Source organism: Lissotriton vulgaris, chromosome 8, assembly GCF_964263255.1.
Source record: "Lissotriton vulgaris chromosome 8, aLisVul1.2, whole genome shotgun sequence".
NCBI classification, from domain to species: Eukaryota; Metazoa; Chordata; class Amphibia; order Caudata; family Salamandridae; genus Lissotriton; species Lissotriton vulgaris.
The window spans coordinates 1,545,259,519-1,545,286,642 of record NC_141696.1 but is presented as its reverse complement, the minus strand read 5'-3'; the positions used below and the strand labels follow the sequence as shown (position 1 = coordinate 1,545,286,642).

The 27,124-nt window shown below is 46.3% G+C and overlaps 1 protein-coding gene across 1 annotated transcript in view; it reads left to right on the top strand.

Moving 5' to 3' along the window:
• Nucleotides 1-23,009, top strand: part of LOC147700329 (uncharacterized) — a 160,530-nt gene extending 137,521 nt beyond the window's left edge. The window contains exon 10 of the mRNA XM_086936306.1: nt 22,282-23,009. Coding sequence (XP_086792432.1) covers nt 22,282-23,003 — 722 coding nt within the window. The 3' untranslated portion in view covers nt 23,004-23,009. The remainder of the gene's footprint in view (nt 1-22,281) is intronic.
• The last annotated feature ends 4,115 nt before the right edge of the window (nt 23,010-27,124 follow it).

The window sequence follows — 27,124 nt, the reverse complement described above, 5'->3', positions numbered from 1 at the left end:
TTGGTGAGAGAAAGGATCAGTTGAGTGTCATCCGCGTAAGAGATGATGTTGAGGTTGTGTTGGCGGGCGATGGCCGCGAGGGGGCTCATGTATACGTTGAAGAGGGTGGGGCTGAGTGAGGATCCTTGTGGTACGCCACAGATGACTTCAGTGGCCTCGGACTTGAATGGTGGGAGGCGGACTCTCTGGGTTCTTCCGGTGAGGAACGAGGTGATCCATTCAAGTGCTTTTCCTTGGATTCCGATGTTATTGAGGCGTTGTAGAAGGGTGCTGTGGCAGACTGTGTTGAATGCGGCAGAGAGGTCGAGGAGGATGAGGGCGACTGTGTCTCCATTGTCCAGTAGAGTTCGAATGTCGTCTGTTGCTGCGATGAGGGCAGTCTCAGTGCTGTGTTTTGCTCGGAAGCCAGATTGTGAGGAGTCGAGGGATTTGTTGGCTTCGAGGAAGGCGGCGAGCTGGTTGTTGACAGCTTTCTCGATGACTTTGGCCGGAAATGGAAGGAGCGAGATGGGGCGGAAATTTTTGAGTTCGGTGGGGTCCGCTGTGGGTTTTTTCAGAAGGGCGGTGAGTTCAGCGTGTTTCCAGTCTTCCGGGAAGGTGGCGGAGTTGAAGGAGCAGTTGATGACGTCTCGGAGGTGCGGTGCTATGACGGAGTCTGCTTTGTTGAAGATGTGGTGAGGACATGGGTCTGTGGGGGATCCTGAGTGGATGGAATTCATCAGGCGGATTGTGTCCTCAGTGGAGATTGGGTTCCAGTCGTTAAGGGTGTTCACGGGGGGAGAATGTTCAGTGAGTGGTAGGGTGGGTTGGTTTCCGGGTTGGTTGTCGAAGCTGTTGTGGATGTCTGCAATCTTGTTGTGGAAGAATAAGGCCAGGGAGTCGCAGAGGGCTTGAGAGGGGGTGATGTCGTTGGAGTTGGCCGAGGGATTGGAAAATTCCTTGACGATGTTGAAAAGTTCCTTGCTGTTGTGGGCGTTGTTGTCAAGTCGATCCTTAAATGCTGTTTTCTTGGCCTTTCGGATTAGTTGGTGGTGAGTGCGGGTGGCGTTTTTGAAGGCGTCCTTGGTGCTAGTGGTTGGGTCTTATTTCCAGGCCTTTTCAAGGGAGCGGCAGAGTTTCTTGGACTTCTTGAGATCATCGTTGAACCATGAGGCCTTTTTGCTGCCAGGTTTGCTTTGACGTTTCTTCAGTGGTGCTAAGGTGTCGGCGGGCACAGCAGGCTGTGGGTCTGATTAGCAGGCCCACAGCCACATTAAGTCGAAAACCAGTGAGGCAAAAAGCAAAAATTGGGGTGACCATAGGAAAGCAGACCCTACTCTCCTACATAACACCCCCCCCCCCCTCCAACGCAGGGACATTACACTTAACCTTGACCAGATAAGTCTTCATGTTCTAAGTGGAAATACCTGGAGAGACCATCTGCATTACCATGGTCAGTTCCTGGTCTGTGTTCCACCGGAAAGTCTATCCCCTGTAGGGAAATGGACCACCTGAGCAGTTTGGGATTCTCACCCTTCATCTGATTAAGCCACAAGAGGGGCTTATGGTCTGTCTAAATTCTGAAGTGAGTGCCAAACAAGTATGGTCTCAACTTCTACAGGGCCCAAACCACAGCAAAGGCCTCCCTCTCAATGGCCGACCAACGTTTCTCTCTAGGGGTCAGCCTTCTGCTAATGAAAGCAATGGGCTGGTCTTGACCATCTACATTAAGTTGTGAAAGCACAGCTCCCACCCCCAACTCAGAAGCATCTGTTTGGACAATGAACTCTTTGGAGTAGTCAGGACTCTTTAGAATAGGTGCAGAGCACATGGCCTTCTTCAGGTCTTCAAATGCTTTTTGACAGCTAACTGTCCACTGAACCTTCTTTGGCATCTTTTTGGATGTCAGATCATTTAATGGTGTCACAATGGACCCATAGTTCTTTACAAATTTCCTGTAGTACCCAGTCAGGCCCAAGAATGCTCTGACCTGTGTCTGGGTGGTTGGAGGAGCCCAGTCCTGTATGGTCTGGATCTTACTCTCCAGTGGTTGATCCTGACCCCCACCTACCAGGTGGCCCAGGTACACAACCTTGCTCTGCCCTATCTCGCACTTGGTAGCCTTGATAGTCAGGCCTGCCTTTTGCAGGGCCTCCAGAACTGTCTTCAGGTGGATCAGGTGATCCTCCTAGGTGGAGCTGAAGACAGAAATATCATCTAGATATGCTGCACAAAAGTCATCCAACCCAGTAAGGACTTGATTCACCAATCTTTGGAAAGTGGCAGGTGCATTTTTCAAACCAAAGGGCATTACCACAAACTGATAATGTCCACTGGGGGTTGAGAATGCTGTTTTGGCCTTTGACTCCTCAGCTAACCTGCCACTAGCCAGCTGTCAGATCAAATGTGCTCAGAAATTTGGCAGAAGCCAATTTATCTATGAGCTCATCTGCCCTTGGAATAGGATGAGCATCTGTCCTAGTGACAGCATTGAGACCTCTATAGTCCACACATAACCTCATTTCTCTCTTTCCATCTTTGGTATGACGTTTTGGCACAAGGACTACTGGGCTGGCCCAGAGGCTCTCTGATGGCTCAATTACTCCAAGTTCAAGCATTTTCTGCACCTCAGCCTTTATACAATCCCTGACATGGTCAGGTTGCCTGTAGATTTTACTCTTCACAGGCAGACTGTCACTAGTGTCCACCTCATGGGTGCACCAGTTAGTTTGACTGGGTGTGAGTGAAAACATGTGTCTGAAAGACTGTAGAACCTGTCTGCAGTCTTGTTGCTGCTGGTCAGTGAGGCTGCCATCTAAGGCCACACCATCAACTGAACCATCATCAGGGTTATGGGATAACAAGTCTGGTAGAGGGTCACTCTCTTCCTCTAGCTCCCCATCTGTAGCCATGGGCAAGCCCATGTCTGCCCTGTCAATAAGTGCGTTCAATATGTTTACATGGAGCACCCTGTAGGGGCACCTAGGTGTGCCAAGGTCCACCAAGTAGGTGACCTCTCCCTTTTTTTCAATGATGGTGTGGGGTCCAGACCATTTGTCTTGGAGAGCTGCTGGGACCACTGGCTCCAACACCCACACCTTCTGTCCTGGCTGGTACTCAGTCAGCACAGCCTTTTGGTCATGCCAAGCTTTTTGGAGTTCTTGGCTAGCCTCAAGGTCTTTGGCTGATTTCTCCATGTATTCAGCCATCCTGGAGCGGAGACCAAGTACATAATCCACTATGTCAAGTTTAGGCTTTTTGAGAGGTAACTCCCATCCTTCCTTCACAAGACACAAGGGACCCCTTACAGGATGCCCAAACAAAAGTTCAAAGGGGCTGTAGCCAACCCCCTTTTGTGGGACCTCCCTGTAAGCAAAGAGAAGGCAGGGTAAAAGGATGTCCCATCTTCGCCTAAGCTTTTCAGGTAACCCTTTTATCATCCCTTTTAGGGTCTTGTTGAATCTTTCAACAAGCCCATTGCACTGTGGATGGTAGGGTGTAGTGAATTTGTAGTTAACACCACACTCCTTCCACATTGCTTTTAGATATCCAGACATGAAGTTGGTACCTCTGTCTGAAAGAACCTCCTTTGGAAAGCCCACTCTGGAGAAAACTCCAAGTAGGGCCCTTGCCACAACAGGAGCTGTTGTGTTCCTCAGGGGAATTGCCTCTGGATACCTGGTGGCATGATCCACTACCACCAGTATAAATCTGTGCCCAGATGCTGTTTGGGGGTCCATTGGTCCAACAATGTCAATCCCCACTCTTTCAAAGGGTACGCCCACCACAGGTAGTGGTATGAGGGGGGCCTTTGTGGTGCCACCTGATGTGCCACTGGCTTGGCAGGTGACACAGGAGCGACAAAACTCCTTGGTATCTTCTGACATGTGAGGCCAGTGAAAGTGAGTGACAAGCCTGTCCCAAGTGTCCTGCTAAAGGAATATCATGTGCCAAGGTTAGAAGGAAGCCCCTAAATTGCAGAGGTATAACCAACCTCCTGGCAGCACCAGGCTTGGGGTCTCTAGCCTCTGAATAAAGGAGCCCATAATCCCAATACACTCTATGGGTACCTTTAGCATTCCCAGCAGCCTTAGCAGCAGCCTGCTGTCTAAGGGGCTCAAGAGAAGGGCAAGTTAATTGAGCCTGCCCCAGATCTGTCCTTGAGGTATCCCTGTCCCCAGAAACTCAACCTGATCAGGTTTAAGCTCTTCAGGGACGGTCTCCTCTTGGATCACAGAATCAGCCTCCTGTGAGGTCTTATCCTCAACCTGGGGCAAGTGGGAAGGCACTGCCTTAACCCTCTTGCTCTTTCTCTTGGGTTGTGCTTGGTCTATTGTTCCAAGATCCAGCACAGGTTCAGGTAAGCACTTTTTGGCCTGTGACCTGGTCACAGCAAGGACATGTGCTGAAATACCTAACATCTCTGCATGAGTCCTGTAGTCCACTTCTGACCACAGTGAATCCTCTAGATCATTGCCCAAAAGACAGTCATCTGGGAGGTCTGCACTTACCACAACTCTCTTGAGGCCATTTACCCCTCCCTAGGAGAAGTTAACAACTGCCACACTATGGGGAGTAGTGACATTGCTAGCATTGGTCACCAGGTAATTATCACCCAGTATAAATTGTCCAGGGTCCACAAAGTTAGGTGTCACCATTGTGACACTGGCACATGTGTCCCTTTAGGCCTGAGCCACTTTACCATTAATCAAAGGCGCCTGTCTGTACTTGCCCAGAGTACTGGGACTCACAGCAAGGGACATGAGGATGAGGATGATCTCCACACGTCACTGGAGCAAACTGAATCTCGAGGACCTTCATCAGGCCCTCGCGGCAGTGCCTTTGGGACCTTTGGGGGACGCGGATGCAGGTTACGACCGGTTCTGCTCTTGGGTCACTGAGGCACTGGATTCCCTGATTCCTGTTTCAACTAGGAAGATCAGCTCCAGAGAGTCTAGTCCCTGGTACAACAGTGCCTTACGTATACTCAAGGGCAGTTGTAGGCGAGCGGAGAGGGAGTGGCGGAAGGTGTACGACAGCGGGAAGAAGGTTGTGTATCTCGCTGCCGTTAAAGCTTACCACCGTGCTATATGTCGGGCCCGGGCAGCTTTTTACGCTGCGGAGTTCGGCAATAGCCTTAACCCTTCCAAAACCATCTTCAAAGTGGTAAAGGACCTTGTGGCAAAGCGAGCCTCGGCCATTACAACGAGTTCCATCGCACATTGTGAGGCTCTTGCCTGGTTCTTTTTAGAAAAAGTTCAGAACATCTATTCTACTTTTTCGGACACTAGGCCACCGGCAGGTACTCTACGCAATTTTGGCGGAGATATTCTGCTTCATGTGTTACCCCCGTTGTCTCCCGAGGGCTTTACCATCTTGGCGCAGCAGGCGAAATCCGGGTCGCCCGCCGATCCGATCAAGCCAGCCCTTTTCAGAGACCAGCTGTTCGTGGGTCGTACTTCGGTACTCTCCCTGATTAACATCTCGCTGGCCTCGGGTATGGTTCCAACAAGCTGGAAGCGGGCTGTAGTTTCTCCTATCTTAAAGAAACCCTCTTTGGACCCGGAAAAGCCGGAGAACTACCGGCCTATTTCCCTGCTCCCCTGGCCGACCAAAGTCGTGGAGGCCCACGTGAATAAGGTTCTTTCCGACCACCTTACTCGTGCTAACATCTTAGACCCCACCCAGAACGGGTTCCGTGCTGGGCACAGCACGGAAACCGCCCTTCTCACCATGGCTGAACATCTTCGCACAGTGATGGATGCAGGACTGGCGGCGGCGCTAGTATTATTAGATCTTAGCGTCGCCTTCGATACTGTCTCCCATCCTATCCTGTTGCACCGCCTGGGGGAGATTGGAGTGGGGGGGTCTGCCCTCCAGTGGTTCCAGTCCTTCCTCGATGGTCGTCTCTTCAGTGTTGCGATTCCGCCATTCCAGTCCAGTTTCCATCCTCTGAAACAGGGAGTGCCGCAGGGATCCTCGCTGAGCCCCACGTTGTTCAATCTTTACGTGAGACCGCTAGCTGAGGTTGTCAGGCAGTGGGGCATGACAATGGTGTCATATGCCGATGACACCCAGCTAGCGGTTACCATCAGCGGGGATGCGGACCAGGATGCTCCCAGATTTCAGAGCGGACTTAGAGCGGTGGCAAGCTGGATGAAGGCCAACTGCCTCCAGCTCAACGCGAAGAAGACCGAGATCATGATCGTCGGTAGAAGGGCGGATCTCTGGGGGGACAGGTGGTGGCCTTCGGAGCTTGGGCCGGCCCCCCTCCCTGTGACGGAATTAAAAAACTTGGGAGTGTGGATGGATCCCACTCTCAGTTTTGTGGGGCATACGAAGAAAACGGCAGCTTGCTGTTTTGGAATTCTCCGGGCTTTGCGACCAGTTCTGAAGTTTTTTGATTCTCATACGCGGCAGCTGGTAATCCAGGCGACTGTTACATCGCGCCTGTATTATGCCAGCTCTCTTCTGGTTGGCGCTAATCTGGCCGAAGTCACTCGCCTCCAACGAGTGCAGAATGCTGCCGCCAGAGCTATTGTTGGTCTTCCCAGATCTTGCTCTGTGTCCAGTACTCTGAAAGCGCTACACTGGCTCCCGGTCAGAGCAAGAATCCAGTTTAAAGTGCTATGCTTGGCCTTTAAGATCCTAAAAGGCACAGCCCCTCAAACTCTTACGGGTCTTTTGTCCTGGTATGTCCCCACCCGAAATTTGAGATCCTTGGGCCAAGCTCTCTCCATCACTCCACGATACAAGCTGTGCCGTATTGGTGGACGCTCCTTCCGGGTCAAAGCGGCCGAACTCTGGAACTCTCTCCCGGTAGAGATCCGGCTGCTGGAAGACCTTCTCTCCTTCCGCAAGGCGATAAAAACTTTTCTGTTTTAACCTTCATCTCTTCTTTTTTCTGCTGTGTTCCCTGTGGTTGTTGCGTGTTACCTTGACATGCGCCGGGACGCCCCTTGGCTGGGGCAGCTGTGCGCAGTACAAATCCACGTAACATAACATAACATAACATGTCCATGTCCCCCTCACAGATCAAGACGGCCTGAGTAGGAACTCTGACTAGGCCAGGCTCCATCTCAGTACCCATGATTAAACCCACTATTACTTTAGTTTGGGGACCACCACTGCTGACTGTACTAGGGGGTGCAGTTGCCTTAGGGGCTGCAGTGGCAGGGGCTCCACCTTTCTTAGTGCACTCACTAAACCAATGAGAAACTGACTTGCAGAAACCAAGGTTTCTTTGGGCCATCATTCTTCTTCTTTTTTCCATTTTGGGGCCCCCCTCTTTATTACTATTTTAGGGGCCTGTAGAAGACTTCTGGTCTTTTTGTTTCAGATCTCCACCCTTCTGGTCTGCCTTATTCTGATTACCACCTTGGTTCTGGGGTTTCTGCTTAACCCTGGTTCTGACCCATTTGTCTGCCTTCTTTCCCAATTCTTGGGGAGAGGTCAGATCTGAGTCAATCAAGGTGCTGATGCAACAACTGGTTCTGGCAATTATTAAGGATGTGTTCTCTCATTATTAGATTGTACAATCCTGTATAGTCTGTAACTTTACTTCCCAGCAACCAACCTTCCAGAGCCTTAGTGGCACAATCAACAAAGTCAGTCCAGTCCTGAGTCTGAGTCTTTTCGGTATCTCTGAACAACAACCTGTATTGCTCAGTGGTTAGGCCAAACCCTTCAATTAGAGCACTCTTCAGGGCAGAGTAGTTTTTAGCATCCTCAGGTCTAACAGTGAGGAGCTTATCTCTCCCTTTTTCTGAAAAGGAGAGCCACAAGATTGCTGCCCACTGATCCTGAGGAACCTGCTCTACCATGCAGGCTCTCTCAAGAGCAGTTATCCATTTGTGGATGTCATCCCCATCTCTGTAGGGGGGCACAATCTTACTCAGGTTTCTATTGTCATAGGACCTGTCTTTATCCTTGGGTATAATGCTGCCACCAGTGGAATCTAATCCACTTAACTTTTGCTCCCTTGCTAAAGCAAGTTTAGCTTGGGCCAGGGCTACCTCTTCCTTTTCAATCTGGAGTTGGACAGCTCTCATCCTAGCCTCATGTTCTCTTCTCTGGGGGGAAGTCATTCCCCTTTGAGATCCCCTGGAGGCATTAGACTAGTTAGATTCCCTGGAAGGAGATCTAACCCTTCTATTGCCAGGGTTAAGTCTGTTATTGGGCCTGGAAAGGTGGACACATTCTCCATTTCCATGTAGGCTTAAGTTGGCCTAGTTCAACATTCTAACTTGAACCTGGTCATCCTCCCCCTGATCTTCTGACTCATTTCCATCCTCATCCTCGTCTACCTCTTCAGGATCAACTTCTGGGGCATCAGAATTATCAGGTGGGTTTCTCTCTCCTATCTTACTTGAAGGACCTGTAGCAGATTCCCCCTCAAGATCAGCTTTCTCTAGGATTGCTATGAGGATAGGGATGGTGGGGTTGTGACACCTTTTCTGCCCCCTTGAAGTGCATAGGGCACTCAAGTCCTTGTGGCTGAGTTTTTCATAACTGGATGGTGCTTTGTGAGAGTCACCCATAGGTAGAGAACTGGAGTGTTCACCTGTGCCAGGCATGACTAGTGAGGTGCAAATGGTGCACTTACCTACACTATTTGTTCTCCTACTGGAATCTCTCTAGAGGTTGTAGTCAGGGTGTGCTAAGTAAGCCCTTTGGTCTACAACCACTAAGTTCAGTAGAACATAAGTATGCTAAGCTTTGTTTATATGTACCTAGGTACTTGATGTGATCTTTCAAATGATATCGTCAAAGATTACAATTGGTAAAACAATAGCAAGCTCAAATCCCAACCGCTGCACACCAATGTGAGAAGTTGGCCTGGTATATGGTGTTCACTATTCTAGTGAGTACCTTGCACCAGTCCAAATGACCCTTATGGTGATTGGTTGTAAGTCAACCTTATAGACCAGCTATCCTAATGGTAGCGTGGACAAAGCAGTCTTAGGCTAAACTCAAGAGGACATGTGAAGCCAGCTGTTTTACCATATGCAATCCCTTTAAATACCAAATGAAAGGACACCACACAAGTTATATATTACAAAATATATGTATTTATTTCTAGAATAATCCCTCAACTCTTTATGAGCACAGGAGCACAAGCGTTAAACAAAGAACACAGTAGAACATACAATAAGCTGCACAATTATGGATAGGCTGGGTGGCCACTCAAACCATATATTAAGAAAGTGTTATAAGTACCAAGTCACGAACAATGAACAGGCCTAGGGCCTTGGGAATCGCTGAGCCTACACTGGACTAACGAAGGTTAGGTCTGGAGAGGCCCACAGGATACGGGTGCAGAGTCTATAGGCAACCGCGTTTACCATACAAGTCAATGGTGCGTAAACATCAGAAAGTTATAGGTTTTGGAGACTTCCGACTGGACTTGAACTTAGCCACTTGAAACTAGGACACTAGAGGTGTAAACCACTACAGGAGCACCGGAGTTATATAGTTACCTCACCCATAGGAAGCGGGTGCATAGGTGCCAAAGTGTGTCGGGTTTCGTCTTGAAGTTCTATGGAGCCTGGAGATGAAGATGCTGCAGGCGGCCAGGAGAGAAGAGTCCGGTTGGATCAATGAGTGGATCGAAGATGTAGAGTGCCTAAAAGCAGAGGGGACAGTGTTCAGGTCACTAGCCTGTGACCAGCAAGGAACCAGGAAGGAACCAGGCGATGTCGGGTTGCAATCAGGTGATGTCAAAGTGTTTGTCTCCGCTGCCACGTGGACCAGGAAGGATCGAGGATGACCAGCTGGTGAACACGAGCTGTCTCACAAAGGTTCTTGCTGTCGGCGGTGTCGGTACTCGATTCGGAGTCACCAAGCCTTGGCGAAGGCAACCCACGCAGGACTCGAAGATGTCTTCTTGATCGGACCGGGAAGGTCGGCTCGATGGCTCCTTTTCAGGGGAGCTGGGGCCAGTCTGGAGCAACCAGACCAGCAGTGTAGTTTCGGCTTTTCGTCGTCACAGAGGCCACTAGCCAACGGGCAAGCGACCGGACAACGCGTCGAGCAGGAAAAGTGCAAAAGGGCCCCACGCAGCACTCAGAGAGTGTAGAGAGGTGATCTTTGGAGCACAGGCTGCTCGGGGCTGGCGCTTCTCAAACCCCAAAGCACAGCGTGGAGGGAACCTCGGGAGCTGCACAGGAAGCACTTTGTTGACTTTTCAAGATGGCCGGTCCCACGTCTCTCATCGCCTCCACGGGTCTAAGCTTTGCTTGGACTATGGATCGGGCTGTTGGAAGTCTGGGAGTCCAGGTCTTGTCGGTCTCTGTCGTTCAAGCTCCGGCGGGAGCAATGGCAAAGAAAGTCTTGTTGCGCTGATGGGGCCTGCTTGCACAGGGTGGCCACTCCTTGACCACAAGGGAGGTTCTTCAGTCTTCTACGTTGAGTAGGATGTCGAAGAGTCCAGAGTTTCGTTTCAAAGTTTCAGTCAGGATGATCTAAATTGCATAGGCACAGCTCCTACCTTTATTCCAAATCAAGGGGCTGGATCACCTGCTAGGTCCCTCCTATGGGTGGGAACCAGGAAGGGGGTGGTTACACCCCTTTCCCTTTGTCCAGTTTCGCGCCAGAGCTGGGGCTGGAGTGCCCCAGCACCGGTTTGAACTGGGCTATGCATGGGACGCCTTGTGCGCTCCAGGCAGTGTCTAGTTTCATTCAACCCTCCCTACTACAATCCACTATCTCCTGTCTGGGGTGGTGTAACACCTCCCTGTGACAGGATACCATTTGTCCAAGCCTCCTCTGCCGGAGTTTCGGTCACCAGCAGGAGGCCAGACTTGTGTCTGTGGCAGCAGCATCCATTTTGTGATGCTGGGGCTCTGGTTAGATTTAACCGTGTTTAAGCAAAGTAACATGTCTTGTCCCTCTAGAAGGGTGGACTGCTACCCCCGTCGCCAGAACTGGCGAGGGGGTAGTATTCCAAAGCGTATGACACCTTACACAACATGTTTTGATAAAGCCAAACCAAAGTTAGCAAGTAACTGCGAGGATTTTAATGCACTTAAGAGTATATGGTATCGCAATATCCCGGAACAGCTAAGGGAGTAGGTCCCGAAAGCTGTAGACAGGCTCAGCTCATGCTGGAGCACCATCTCACATAAAACCAAGCACTCTGCCTCCAGGATTGATAAGGCCTGCCATAGGAGTGACTTATAGGTGCATATGTGTCCAGATATAGGTGTAGATATAGGTATACTATATCTAAGCAAGGGGTGATTATGCCACCTTGCCCTAGCTCAGTGATCAGCCAGTTGTGTCAGTTTGGATAGCCAGCCAGGGGTGGCAAAAGATATGCTGCAGCCCCTGGTAGGCCTTGGATGCACCTATGCCCTGGGTACCTATAGTACACTGTACAGGGGCTGATAAGGTGACCCAATGTCCAATTGGTTATGTACCTAAAGTACATGGATGAGAATTTAGAGAGAGAACAGCAGGCCGTGGGTCTGATTAGCAGGCCCACTGCCACATTAAGGGGAAAACCAGTGAGGCAAAAAGCAAAAATTGGGGTGACCATAGGAAAGCAGACCCTACTCTCTTACAGCAGTGGACTGCTCATTAAGCTTCCTGTCCTAGTGATTTTATCATAAATCACCTCTATCTTATAAGAAAAGTATGAGGAGATGTCGTCACATAGCTGTTGTGAGGGCAGATCAAGGCTTTCACATGCCTTAGGTTTGATAAAAGATTGAAAATCTTATATAATTTTTTTGATGCATTTCCAGCCTGTGTTAGTTGTGAGGATATGTGAGTTTTCCATACATGTTTGATATTTTTATGGTAGCTGGTCATGGAGAGGTGAAAAAGGTTTCTATCCTCAGTGTGTGTGCTCCTCCAACCCCTTTCCAACTTCTTGCACGCTTGCTTTTGTGAGAGCAGCTGATCTGTGAACCATGCTTCCCGGCGCTTATTTGGACGTTTCATGAGGGCTATCTGGTCGATCGCCTTAGCAATGGCCGATTATATTTGAATAGAGCTACCTCAATATTTTCAGATACTTCGAATTGGGGTTCTATAAACACATCTTGAAAATTTTCCAATGAGACCTTGTGCCACTGTCTACGAGAGAAAGACGATGCCGGAGTCCAGCTTTTTGGTTTTTTCATATCATGCATGAGAAATTCTATAACAGAATCCGACCATTTCACTTGCCTGGGAGGATCGCATGCGATTTTGGGCGAGTTAGAGAGTATCATGTCCAAAGTATGGCCGGCTATGTGAGTTGGGCCCTTATTATGCTGTGTTAGTCCTAATAGGGACAGGTCAGTCAGAAGGGTCTGAGCATAAAGGTTATCTATGAGGTCACTATGAACATTAAAATCTCCCAATAATAAAAAATGATTGCCTGATTTAAGATGCGGGCCAACAATTCAACTAATTGCAGTGGAAAGTTTGCTATTGGACCAGGCGGACGGTACACCAACGCCCCTTTCCAGCAAGCCTGTTCAGGTGCATCTATCCTAAGACCAATACTTCCATGGTGGTAGTACTGCACTGGCCTAGGATCGAGATGTTAATTCCACTTTTATAAACAATGGCAATACCGCCTCCAGTTTTTGATGGTCTGTCCAGCTTAAGCATTTTAAATCCTTCCGGGATACCTAGTGTAACGGCCGGGACCGAGTGAGGCTTAAGCCAGGTTTCCGTAAGGAAACCCAGCTCCGGCTGGACTGAGGAAATAAGGTCCCATACTTCCATTGAATGCTTGGGCAAGGAACGGATGTTACACAGCAGATTCTTCCACCCTTTCTGTGTGGTATCTGTGGGGGGCAGATTGGTGTAACCTGAGTGGGAGAGAGGAACTTGAAACCGACAGTGAGCGGAGTTATAAAATCAATGCCCTTCTCTGAAAGCCTGGCCTTTGATGGTTTACAGTGACCCAGTCCTGCGGTGTCCTCCAAATTAGAGTTTATATTTTGTCATAAATTAATCACTTCAAGATTAGGGTTCCAGATGGGAGGCTCACAGGTAAGATTGTGGTTAATATTAGCATTCTAATCTATCTTACTTGGTTCCGCTGATCAGTCTCTGGTATTTATGTTAAATTGGCTGTATGCAGGTGACACACAAAGAGGAATCTAACTACAGTACAATTGTAGCACTGTGGAGGGAGGGATACAAGCCGGGAGGATGGAGCTATAGAGGAGATCACAGCGGATACTGAAGGGAGGAAGGTGTAGTGAACTCAGTGCAGTGGAGTCAGATTGACCTGCAGGGAGGAGGTGACAGGGATCAGGCATAGTGAAGTGAGAAGCCCTAGTGGTATGGTAAGAGGTATGTATGTATTTATTGCTTATTGAGCGCAGCTGTCACCCAAAGGGTATCCTGGCGCTGAGACCTATCCATACATCTGTTACATAAGCTACATTACTCTGGGGAACAAGTAAGTTTTAAGGTCCTTTTTAAAAGTAAGCAGATCAGGGCAACTCCTCAATGCCAGAGGGAGAGTATTCCACATCGTGGCAGCCGTAAAACTAAAAGCGCGACCACCCATTCTCATTCTATTGATTTTAGGGACTTTTACCAGGAACGCCGAAGACGATCTTAGAGGTCTGGCTGCCTGATACCAGAGGAAGAGATTCTGAAGAGGTATTGGTCCCAGTCCATGCAGGGCCCTAAAAACAAGGCAGAGAGCTTTAAACGCAATTCTCTGCTGGACTGGGAGCCAATGCAAATCGGCCAAAGCTGCCGATGAAGAGGTGGACCGCGGTCGAGATAAGGCCAATTTGGCGGCCATATTCTGGATCCTTTGGAGCTTTAGGACCAGAATCTTCGGGGCACCCAGAAGTAGTGCGTTGCAGTAGTCGATCCTACTGAGAATGGAACTACGCACTACCTCAGCTCTGGAGCCCCGTGGGAGAAGTGGCAAGATTTTCCGTAGAGCACGGAGCAAACCCATACACGTTGCTGCCGTCTTGTTTACGGAGGCATCAAGCTGCAAATTGGGTTCGAATAGAACTCCCAGGTTGCGAGCTGACTCTGCCGCCTCCACCGAGCCCGGGATGGACACTGGCCAAAAATCGGCCGGTAGTGTACGGGGAGTTCGGTCCAAGGAGCAGTAGAGTACCTCTGTTTTTGACCCATTGAATTGCAACGCATTGGCTCGCAACCATGCTGCTGTGGCTGCCATACAACGGTGAAAAGCATCCCTTGAAATGGTCTCTGATCCCTCAAATGAAAAAATCAACTGAGTGTCATCGGCATAGTTGACAACAGATATGCCGAATGACTTTATCAGTGCTATCAAGGGGCGGAGATATATATTAAATAGGATCGGACTGATTGCCGATCCTTGAGGGACTCCCTGTTTCACCTGCCTAGTGGCTGATCGAAATGGTGGTAATGCCACGGCTTGTTGTCGGTTATCCAAATAGGAAGTGAGCCAGTCTAGGGCCAGACCGCTCACTCCCGCACTCCGAAGACGGCCAAGTAGTACTTCATGGTCCACCGTGTCGAACGCGGCCGACATGTCAAGTAGCACCAAAAATGCAGACTTGCCCTTGTCGACTCGCGTTCGCAGATCATCCAACACGGTGACCAAGGCCGTCTCGGTGCCGTGCGCTGGCCTGAAGCCAAATTGTGCAGCATCCAGACAGAGATTTGTTTCCAGGAAGTTGGATAAGGCTCTTGTGACCCATCTCTCGAGAATTTTTATCGCAAATGGTAATAGCGATAAAAATTCTCGAGAGATGGGTCACAAGAGCCTTATCCAACTTCCTGGAAACAAATCTCTGTCTGGATGCTGCACAATTTGGCTTCAGGCCAGCGCACGGCACCGAGACGGCCTTGGTCACCGTGTTGGATGATCTGCGACACGTAGCCAGAGCAAGAAGTAATTTGCCAGAGCAAGAAGTAATTTGGGTATTAGGGGATTAAATGCAGTGCAGTCTTGCAGTAGTCAAGTTGTCGAGAAACTATTGGTTCAAATGAGTGTATACAGTAGTCTAGAGATTACCTAGCACCAACATTTTGCTTCAAAAGCACTTTTCGGAGAGCAGGAGAGAGGATGTCTGGTGGTTTTCGATAGAGATGTAATTCTTGGCTCCACAGAAGGCTTAGCACCCGATTTTACTCTTCCTTCATCCTACTCTCTAGTCTGGACCTCCTATGATGATGTAGGCAGTTTCAGAGAGCAGGGCACCAGGATAACCGTGGGCGTCTGTCTCATCGCAGACATCAAATAGATGTGTTGTTGAGGCAGCTGAAGAGTGGGGGATGTGTCCAATGACACTGACATTCAGAGCACTGTGCCACCTCAGAGCAGAAATCCATTGAGGGCCTTCATGGCCTGATCCTTGGATGCTTCCTCAAGCTAGTACTTCTCGATGGTGACCGATGATTACACTATATGCTGGGCTTGCAGGCGGCTCTGCTCGTATGCTTGACTTCACAAGTGTCTTGGTGTGCACCAGTGGTGTAGTCAGCAAACTTTGCGGTAGTAAGTGCTATTTGATTGAGGAAGACAGCCAAGGTTATGTTTTAGGAAGAGCCCCTCAGATAAACACAGGTTTCAAATTAGTATGAAAACAACCAGGGTGATGAAAAGGCTTTTTGATGCCAAACTCTTATCACTTAAAACATACTTCTTAACCAGAAAGGGGGCATAACCTGCCATTGTCCAAGATGGCCAACTCGCAGTGGAACTCTCGCTTCCCTTTCCTGAAATTCTTATAAATCCTGCTGCAATGGGAGAGACACACTGACTTTGGCTAGTGGTCGAGGCCGGCAGCTTGCAGCAGTGGCCATTGCTGAGCTGAAACAATGCTTCTGCTGCCCTGTTGGCTGTCTGGAGAGCAGACAGCCAAATGCAGCCTGGACCTGCAGGGTCTGTGGCACCTGGTGCCCTTGAGTCTTAAATACGGGTATGTAGCAGGAGTGGTAGAGGAGAGCAGGGACTGCAGCTGAAGGGACTAGGACGCAGTGAGAGCTTAGTGAGTGTCAGGTCCCCCGGGATTGGTTTAGCACTCTTCTCCTCTGCTTCCACGCACCTCGGTGAACTCTGGATGTGGCACGGCATGGCTCCCAAGGATCGGCTGAAAGTGCGCAGGTCCTGGGGTGGTGTCGCTGGTGAGCGTAGACCGCTTAGGGAGAGCGAGGGCCTAAGGATGCATGATCACGAGCCCCCAGGTGATGTAGGCAAATACGATATGCACCCACCACATAACTGCTGATGGTCTGTGACCCCCTTTGGAGCTGGTATATGGGTCTGCGGTGCGTGTGTGATTGTGGAGGTGTGAAATGTGCTTGATGTGGCAGGGAAGCTGTGAGGTGTGTTTGAGAAACAGGATGATTCTTAATTGTGGCACAAGCCTTGTCTGGGCCTGAAACGAGGCTCTACCCTCTATCGGCATACAAAATTACAGAGCACCAGTGATCAACAATGTTTCTAACACATGCACAATGGGGAATCTGATGCAAGACAGGGCAAGCTCTCCTTTGAGCAGAAAAGACTTTAGGGTCGCAAAGGACTACAATGAACATACCGATACGAACTTCATCTCAATCCGTTTGGACATGAAGTCCAGTCAGCAAGCCAGAGACTAGGAAATTGACCAACTCACAAGCCTCAGACTTTTGTTGAAACGCTACTGGCTCACATGCTGGGCAAAGCCAACTTCTCTGAACTGTTGGTCTTTGAAAGATCGCATGGGTCACTGGGCCCTAGGCCTCCCCTGGGTACTCCTCCCAACCATTAGTTGCTTGGCTACTCAACTACTGCTGCACTGCACTGCGTTAAGCCAGAGAGAAAGACCCCTTGCAATATCAGGGCTCTGCAGTTTCGATGCTTCCAGATTTCACAGCAGCAGTGCAAGAGGCCTGATAAGCCTATGCAAAGGTAAAGTAAACAAGCATTGGCATAGCCAATAGGTTGCGCTTTTAGGACCTTATAAGTATTTAGCCATGCAACAGTTGATGTTGTTGCACCAAGTATATTGTGCTGCATAACTAAATACTTATAAGGTCCCAAAGCGAAACCCATTGGCTATGCCAATGCTTGTTGACTCTTCCACTCCGTTTTTGCCGCTGTGTGTTGGAGGGGCTCAGCTCCAGCACAAGTCTCTGTCTCAAATCTTCTGTACTGCCCTGCCACAGCTCAGAGCTGAGGGTGCAGAACAACCCCACATCATTTTCAATTAGGAGCCAATGAATACATGAACACATTCAGTGAATAATAATAGATATATAAAAAAAAACAGCAGCTGTCGTAAACGTTTCCATAGCTATGCGAGATATGAGTGGCCCTCTTTGGTCAGGTTGCTCCAACCTAAAGGGACACAACAAAAGGGGCAAGGTAAATGCATGCGTAAACCAAGTCCTGACTAAATATATATATTTTTAAAGTAATTTTCCACTTTGTGTATGCAATGCATGTATATAATAAAGGATATGATGTGTGAGGATTCTGTACTTTTGAAAGGTACACTATTCCCATATGCACTTTAATGCCAGCCCTCCATAGGAGGCAACATTATAACATTAAGAGCCAACAGCATGAGGTGAGAGTAACATTCCTCTGGGGATTAGCAAACACCCATTATGTAGAGTTTTAAGTATTGGTAACAATATGTATCCTGCTGCGCCCTCCAGCCAGACCTAACGAGATCTCACGGGAAGAGGCTCCAGTTGTTCTCTTTCTACCAAACATTTGCATGAACTGTTGTAAAAGGACCATGTGCACCCACACATCACTACCCTGAGTTCACCTTCGACGCACATTTATAAAACCCTGTTTCGGGGGGTATTGTTATGCTCCAAAGCGGCCAACAAGCATCCTGTGACGTAAACAAAACGCACTTGGATACTAACAGCATATCAGCATCAGCAGCAAATAACATTTAAATAAAAGCACGCATTTTACAGTAATTACAATTCATGTGGCATTTATGGAAGATTTCGCCATGCCTTCCCTTGTGTTCTCAGGCTGCTCTGCGTCACCTCACGGTCAAAAGATAATGCAACAGTACTTCCGAAACTTCAGGACTTGTGGCACAAAAGGGGTAAAAGGAACACCCACATTCTTACATGGTTTAGTCTGGAGCTTGAGGTCACACAATGTGCGCAGAAAGTTTACGACAGCGCGGTCACGAACAGGCACAGAGATGCCGATTAATGAATTCTCGCACAGCATTAGCTGCTGAGAGCATCACCGGAAATTGAGAAATATAATCCCAGGTGACGCCCTTGATGCAAGAGAACAGGGTTCAGAGAAAGCCAGGTGTACAGTAACAGAAATATCGCCACGCCTTACAACCGAATGCTACCGCATGCCTGCAAGCAAAAAGCAGAGCGGCCAGCGGGTACACGCAGACAAGAAAAGATGAAATGCGGTTCAAAACAAAGGCTGGGGTCCCTCTGCTCACCTAGGGTAAGGGGTGGTATTTTTAAAACCAGTCAACCGTTTACGCCGTACAACATGTTCCACTCTGTAGTATGTAGTGACATGCAATCACGGAAGGGTTCCTTTCCATTACTTTGCAGTCTATACCGTCAAGAGCGCTCCTTCTTCTCTAAGTTTGTTCTACATGGTTGAGAATAGTCGAACTTAATCATAGGTATAGAATGTAATCAAAGAAAGTAATATCAACATTTTTATCAAGGGAAGTAAAGAGGAAATATAAGTCACGCGTACTGTAAAGGGAACAAGTCCTAGGGCTGATCTCCAGAGCCCACAAAGTACATACACACATATAAATATATAATAATAAGTATATACTAAAGTATAAACAAGAGGTCTCGAATGCTCGACCTAAAAAGGAAGCACATATCACTTGCCCACCACTGACTAATGGTGGCTGCCATTTTGTTGTCAACTGGACCTGCAAGTAGGGGGTTCATACTAAATTTGTTAAGTCTTCGTTATAGCATGGCCCTTGCTCTCAGGAGCAGGGAAGTGCTAGATTTCTTGTATCAAAACCATCTGAAAAATGAGGAGTTGAACATAGAATTGCACAGGTTGAGCAGTCTGGTTGAGACCAAATCAAAGAAAATGGATGCTGGTGGGAACAGTGCATCCTTTTCTAACATTTGTTTTATCACCGATATTTGGAATGTTTTGCACAAGGGCCACTATTTTACCAGATTCACACTACTCTTTAGTGTCAACGTGTCAAAGCTGTCGTTAGAACTCAGTTCTCGGGGTGCCAAGTTCAGTTAGGTAGCTGCTTAGCAAGATCACACTTACATACATGCATTGCACGTTTCCTGGTACAGATTTTAGGGTGTCGAACTTAGTGGGCTCCGAGTCCTCCCCCTCACCAGTGTTAGAGATTGAAGGAGCCCCATAATTGTTTACTTGCAAGTATAAATATTACCAAAAAAATAACTACAATATTGCTTTAGCAAACTGGCTATACTTTAAAAAAATATATACTAAGGGTGCATGAAAATCGCATAATTTTCATTTGTGTAGTTCCGTGGAATGTTGGGAATATTTTGTGAAATGTGTCCAGCTTGGACATGAAGGCGCACTTGGCACAAAACAATAGTGCAAATAACACAATTGTAGCAAACAGCAGGTGCCTGTGTTCTGATCATTTACACTTTTTTGCTTGGATAGATGTGTAATTCCGTGACATGGTGTAAAAGTGTAATTTCAGGAATTTAATGTAACAAGTGTAATACAAATTTGTGGGAGATTACACCAACCTAACAGAAATTTACCCTGGTCTAAAAAACAAATATGGTCCCACGCCACTATCTTCCATGGATCTCCTCATTGACCTCAGTATCCTCATAATGTGCAGTAAAGTGTACATTTCCCAGATATATTAATAATTATCAAACCATTGTATACTGTTAAGCTGTATCAGAAAATCTGGTACATGTCTGAATACTTTAGAAATGTTGTTGAGGCAACCCTTTATTGTACCAAAAAAAACCATAAAGTTTGAAGGGAGAAAAAAGAAAATATGTGACTGTCTAGAGCCTTGGGAACTCTGTAGGTGACTGGGTGAGTTCGGGATCCAGCAGTTCATATAAGAACTTATTGCTGCCAGTCGGTGTGTTAGGATTCAAGCTAGCCTAGCTGATGAGGGGTTGATGCCCGAAACCGGTCCCAGGATACTAGTTTCAGGACCTGGCTTGGCATTTCGGGCTGGACTGTTCCCGTGAGGCACTGAGCAAAAGAACGATGGATTAAACCCAAATCTTTTTGACGGGGTGAATGTTTGCATTGTTCTGCTTTCCGTCCATAATTTGTTCCTTTTGCTGACCTAAGTGGGAAGGGTATGCCCAGATGTGGTTCCTTGCTCACTGCGCCACTGGATTCAAGCTAGTCTGGCTGCTGATGGGTGATGACCTGAGACTGGTCCCAGGATGCTTGTTTCCGGTCCAGGGAGGAACTGGCTTGGCAGTTCGGGCTGGACTTTTCCCATGAGGAACAGGGTCAAGATTGATTTGGACATGGCTGGGTCCAAACTGGAGTGGCGTGTTGAGCAAAAGTACGAAGGATTAAACTCAGATCTTTGTGACTGGGGGTGAATGTTTGCATTGTTCAGCATACCGTCCATCATTTGTTGCTTTTGCTAGAGTCTAGATGGAAGCAACTCCCATCAAGGTTAGACAATATTTTGGGTCTGATGAGATGGATAGCAGTGTGTGAGAACTTACATGGGAACAGTGTGATAGTTTTGAACAACATGCGTTTCTTAGTAATCTTAAATATCTGCAATGGCCAGAATAGTGACTAGATAGTTTGGAGTTCGTCACTAGGGTATCGGCTCTCTATCTAGGTGGAGTAGACTCTGTAGCTCAAGGCCTGGTGAGTGCACCAAGAGGTGAAGTGGGTAGCAGTGGAGCCACAGGTTATGGCAATGGGGGGCGAGAGGCTGGAGCAACAGGAGAAACAAGTGTAGTAGAAGCTGGATTGTTGACTTTGTCTTCACGATCGTGTTTTGGAGGTAGTAAAGTCCGATGAGAAAGGCACTAAAGACGTAGATTTACAAGTTGCGTACGAGGCCCTGAAAAGTGGAGTCTGAGGAATTCAGTAACCTCCTTCTCTTCAGTTTGTGCACCCATGACATTGAACAGAGTACATACCTGCTTAATGTGCTGTCTTTCAAAGCAGAACATTTCAATGGCTTCTTCGTTGCTATTGTCAACATCAGTGTGTTGATTACAAGCCGACCATGAACTTTAACTATGTTGCAGCCGTATTGGTCCTTGTGATGGCAGATCTAGATGTCGACAGTGTGCATCCACATTGTTCACACCAAGGCTTTCCCTTGGTTCTCCTTCTTGGGGAGTCTCTGGAAATATTGGTGTGAGCTCTGGTAGAGGGGGCACTTTGTCCTGACCCCTCAGACATTCTTTTGCCAACTCTTGTCCTCTCCACTGGATTTCCTGAAGGCCATGAAGTAGGATTTTCTCCATGTCTCTGAAAAGTCCTACTGGACATTTCTTGACATAAAGGGCAGTCTTATGTAGATGAGAATCTGAGGGGCACAATACAGACACAGTGTGAGACTGTTTGTACCTTCTTTCTACCACAGGAAGGACATTTCACAAGAGCAATGACATTTTGTGAAGACAAAGGAGCAAGGTGGAGAAACAGAAGCAAATGAGCAACGAACTCACTACCTGAAAAGGTGGTAAATGAAGTTGGGTTCTGAAGGTTTGGAAAGGTTTCCAAATAAAAAATAAGGAAAGAAAAAAGTCAAAAACATCAAGCTCTGTGCTCCGGTATCCTGTTACGAGAATCTGGAAAAAAGAACAGCGCTAACTGCCATTGGCATGACATGATGGCACACTGGCGAGGTTGCTACCTCTTGAAGGAGCAAATTTGTTTTACAGCCTCTGTAGGCTGCAGCCTGTCTAGCGGCATTGCTTTGTTTTTTCTCTCTTTTACTTTAAAGATATTTGTGCTTTTCTAACATTGTGATGCTTTTAATTTATAAAAGGGCTTCTTTTTCAATGAAAAAATGTGTTATTGTACAAAGCAGCCTGAAATACGATTTTGAAAAGTTGTTTCTTTTAAAACTGTTTTTGTAAAGAAAAGTATTATGTATTATGTATAAACATTTATGCATTTAACAAAGATTCCCCTGGAGCAGAGCTAGGACTGCTGATGAGTAATTGTTACTTTGCATGTCTATGCAGTTGTAGTTACTTTTTGAGAATTGCAAACTATTTGCCTGTTGGCTTGTCAAATTCAATGTATTATAACACCCAACAACTTTGCGAAATAGCTCTGTCTACCCTGAATATCATCGCAGGCCTCTAATTACTATTTTTATTTTTAATGTCCCATATGCATTTTCACACTCTTTTTTTATTCTGCAGCATATCCATCAGAGATTGGAAGCATGAGTGTGAACGAGTCCAATACATGCTCACTGAAGACACAGCAAGGAATCTACGAGAATGAAACAAGCCTCAGCTGCACTGATTGTGGGAAGAGATTCAGTGGAAAGACAAATCTTCTAACGCACCAACAAATACACACAGGGGTGCGACCATATCAATGCACTGAATGTGAGAAGAGCTTTAATCAGAAGGGAAATCTTGTAACCCATCTTAGAATCCACACTGGAGTGAAACCTTTTCACTGTACAATGTGTGAGAAGAGCTTTAATCAGAAGGGAAATCTTCTAACCCATCTAAGAATCCATACCGGGGGGAAGCCTTTTCACTGCACAGTATGTGAGAAGAGCTTTACACAAAAGCATGTACTTCTAATGCACCAAAGTACACACACAGGTGTGAGACCTTTCCAGTGCACTGAGTGTGATAAGAGCTTTATTCGCAAGAACAATCTTAAAGAGCATCAAATAATCCACAGAGGGGAGAGGGCCTTTCACTGCAATGTGTGTGAGAAAAGTTTTACTTATAAACAAAATCTTATAGCACACCAAAGAATACATACAGGAGTGAGACCCTTCCAGTGCACAGAGTGCAAGAAGAGCTTTACACGTAGAAGATATCTTCTCAATCACCAAAAAAGCCACACAAGTGAAAGCCATTCCATGAGTGCTCTTAAGACAGAGGTGCTTTCCCTACAATGAGAATGAGACGAGCTTTACTTTGAAGAAAAGTTTGGTAAAGCACCAGAGAATCCACTGCAAAGGTAAAGCTCTTCGATTGCACGCAATGTGAAAGGCACTTTCTTTACAAGTCAGGGCTTAAAAGTCACCAACGTTTACATAAAGGCCAGAGGTCCTTCCGGTGCAGAGAGTGTGGGAAAGTCTTTGCTTAAAAGCAAAATGTTCTAATGTATCAACAATCCATATGTGTGAGGCCCATTCATTGCAAAGGAGTGTAAAAAACTGTTCACTCACAAGATAAATGAGACCATGTCACTGACCAGGGTCTGGAAAGAGATTCATTCAAGAAACAAAATCTTAACATTCTTGAAAGATTCCACACTGCAGTAAGGCATTTCCACTGCACAGCGAGCGAGGAGAACTTTAGTCAGAAATAAATATTTAACGTCACCGAAGAGCACACCTAAGTTCCTAAACAGTTATTTTGTGCCTAAATAATTTTATCTTCAGGAACATGCAATAGTTAACAATATCTAGAATAAAAAAGATTGTTTTAGACGTAGAATATCTTAAATCTTTTGCAAGCTTAATGTCCAAAATATATTTATTTCAAAGTTGTGCCCCAGAAACCTGAAGCAGCTTTCTCCTACACAATAATTGAATTAATTTGTCGCACTGCCCATGTCATGTATCTACTTGCACAGTAGGTCTGTTTCTTGTGACAATTGGCGAAAAAGGCTGTAAGAAGATTTCCCTTCCATAAGAAGAGTCCTTTTTCTGATCTTGTGAGCAAAGGCTGGTTGGCACAGCCGGGGATCCCCGCAACTTGATCTCGACTTATCTAGAGTGTGGCATGACTCCCCCTCACCACATGTCCTTTTCCATTGGTCTTTAGAAGTTTCTTCTAGCTCCTACTTAGAGGCTGAGTTTCATCAACCAGTCCTAGATAATACAGCCTCCTTGGGAGCCTTTGCTCCATCTCATAGGTTTTAAGACACTGTCAATATCTTTCATATGTTTCTGTATCGGATTTCAAACCATCGTCTTTAGGTTCTTCGCCTGTTGGGCTTTAGCTCCTGGTTCATCCTGGTGGTGCGGCATGCCAGATGGGAGACAAGGTGGCTACAGCTTACGGGGTGTGTTTCACCCTGAATACAGAACTTCTATTTTGTCATCCTAGATTACATTGGTGGATGTATCCCTCCAGTTTTTTTGAGTTATCCTTTTAGTCCATCGCAGTTCAGGTCACCATTTTTCTGGATGCCTCTTTGGGGAGATGCTCATCTGGGGGAGATGATTGCGGGAGGCCTTTCGGCCACACTAGTGCAGTAGCTGCACATCAATGTTTCTGAGTTGCGGGCATTATGTCTTTCTCTGAAGTCCTTTTTACTTTCCATTTTTTGAGAATGGTGTTCAGATAATTTTGGACACCACCATCAATGTCCATTATAAGAACTGACAGAACATTGTAGGTTCTTGGACCCTGTATTAGGTGTTGTTTGGCAATGTTTTTTGTGCCAGAATTTTCCGTATTGGTGGTCCATCTACTGGGCACTCTAAAGAGTGGATGCCTTGGGTCAGCTCTCATTGGAGCATCAGGAATGAGAGCATCATCCTGATATGAAAGACATAATCTTTTTCAGAAAAGGATGTGCCTCTGTAAATCTTTTTTGCGTTCTGTGCCCTGAACTTCCCTCAGAATCTCTCCCTGGGAGAATCTTTCAGGATCATCTGGTCATAGGGCCTGTTATGTACATTCCATTCTAACCCTATACACTGTTAGGATCTTCAGAAGGTTCAAAAGTATTAACCATAGCTGATTCTCAACATTCTGAACTGGACGAGCAGGATTTGCGATGCTACTCTGTCCGAACTCTGCGTTTGGCCTTCTTTTCCCCTACCAAATAGAACAGATTTGCTTTGGTACACAATGGTTGGGTACTCCACCTCAATCCTCAGGCACTTCATCTTGGTGTATGGAGACCAAGATGAAGTATGGTGTATGGAAAAATGGTGTATGGTGTATGGAAAAATGGTGTCCTTATGGAGCAAGGCAAGAACAAGTGGTTGATAGGGCAAGTGCAGCAAAGATTAGTTCAGATAGCCTCCGATTAAAATAAAGAATTAAATTCGGAAGTGCATCTCTTTCTCCATGTAGTGGACTGTGGTAAAAGCAGTTTCTCTGCCTAACCGAGGTTTCACAGTAACAGCACCGTTTTGGCAGAACTGAGTGGAAAAGAGAACACAAAACAAAAAGGCCAGCTGTTTTCTTGAAACAGAGATACATTACTTGGAACAAAGCCACAAACTAAAATGTGTGAAAAAAAGAATGGATTTCCTAGTGTGATGAGGTAATGAGGGCTGTGTGTCAAGGGCAGTGGGAACAAATTATTTCAAGTTCTGCTGCAGCCATGAAGTACTTGGACTTGAAGAAGAAAGCCACAGAGGTGTGGACAGGGGAGAAACAACCTGCTTTGGCTGTTAAAATTGTGATATATATTTTTTTTTAACTGTGAACCAATCCGATACTCCTTTTCACTGGAAGACAACCAAATCTATAGCATATTTATAGAGTACTGATATATTTATTTTGAAAAATCATTAAGATTGGGGCTTTGTTAATTTCCTCACCCGCCCTATTCCCTGCACTCTGCCAGACTTAAAATGTATGCTACCAGGGTTACTACAGTATTTGGATTGATTTGAAGTGCCATACTGTCATGTGTACTACTGGTGCAGATTTTTATGTACAATAATAAAAATATTTAAACCACAAAACAGTGTGTTGTATAATTGGTCATTTGGTTGATAAAAGTGTACTGCAGTAAAAAAGGAAACTTGAAGGCACGTTAAATACCTGTTACAAATTGCTGCTTTAATGCTAAGAGTAAATGGAAATCCTTGAATTATTTGTGAAGGAAAAAAAGGAATTACTCACAGGCAGTGGATAAATCTCACATAGATATTTGATCTGGTGGAATTTGCAAACTTTCCCACAGTCAGTCATAAAAGGGGACTGTATGCGTATTAGTGAAAGAAGAAACAAATAAAATAAATACGTATATAGCTGATAAAACAATTGAACAGAATAAGATAAACAGCCGTCTCAACTCTTTTAAGCTACCAAGATATCTGAGCTAGTGAAAGCTAGATTAAATAGGCTGTTTGAACATGAAGAAACTGAAAATGTTCATAGGATTTGTCTGTGGGAAAGGCTCCCAGACCAGATGGTCTGCCACATCTATTTGACAAAATGTTTGATTTCATCCCAGTGGGCATCTTAAGTAAAAGGTTTAATTTGTTTACGGATGAGTAAGTCAGTATCCGAATCGGCAGTAGAATCAACTATAGTCTTGATACCAAAGACCATGTAATAGAGCTAGTGAGTTTTTGGCTGATCTCTTTGATTATTACAGGTTTTAAACTATAAGCTTAAAAACTAGTGAATAGATTAATACAGGTTTTCAAAACCATAATTCATCCATGCTAAATAGAATTCATTGGGTAAAGTTTAGCAAGTGATAATAGAAGGAATTTAGAACATGTAACATACGCTGCCTCATAGCAAGACTATCCCTTATCATTGATTTTGGAAAAAACGTTCAACAAGGTTTCTGAAACCAAGGCTAATTAAACTAAATTTGTGTAACAATGAGCATGCTCACAGACCCGTATCAGCAAACAATAGCAGAAGTCAGATGTAATTGAATGCTGTGGTCTTATTTCTCTCTAGCTCAAGAAACTATAAAAGACAGTCTGCTGTTACCACTCTTATTGTTCCTTGGTTTGTAATATTTGTTATGTGCCTTGAGGACAACCAGTATTGTCAAGTACATTAAAATAGGTGGGACTGTTTACAAGCTGCCCCCTATATGCACAGTGTCATTATTTTCTATCACATATGGAGACATTAATTTCAGCCTTCCTCAAAAGTATTGAGGCATACTCCAGAATGTCACGTTGTCAGTTACAACTGATCAAATCCAAAAGCATGCTTCTGAATGTGTCATGTCAGGAAGTGTAGGTGTCCAGTTTGGTTTACGGTGGAATAAAGACCTAATAAGATACCTAAGCCAATTATTCAAATAAAAAGGGATTACACCATGAAATTTAATGCAGAGACTCTGATTTAGAAGGTGAGG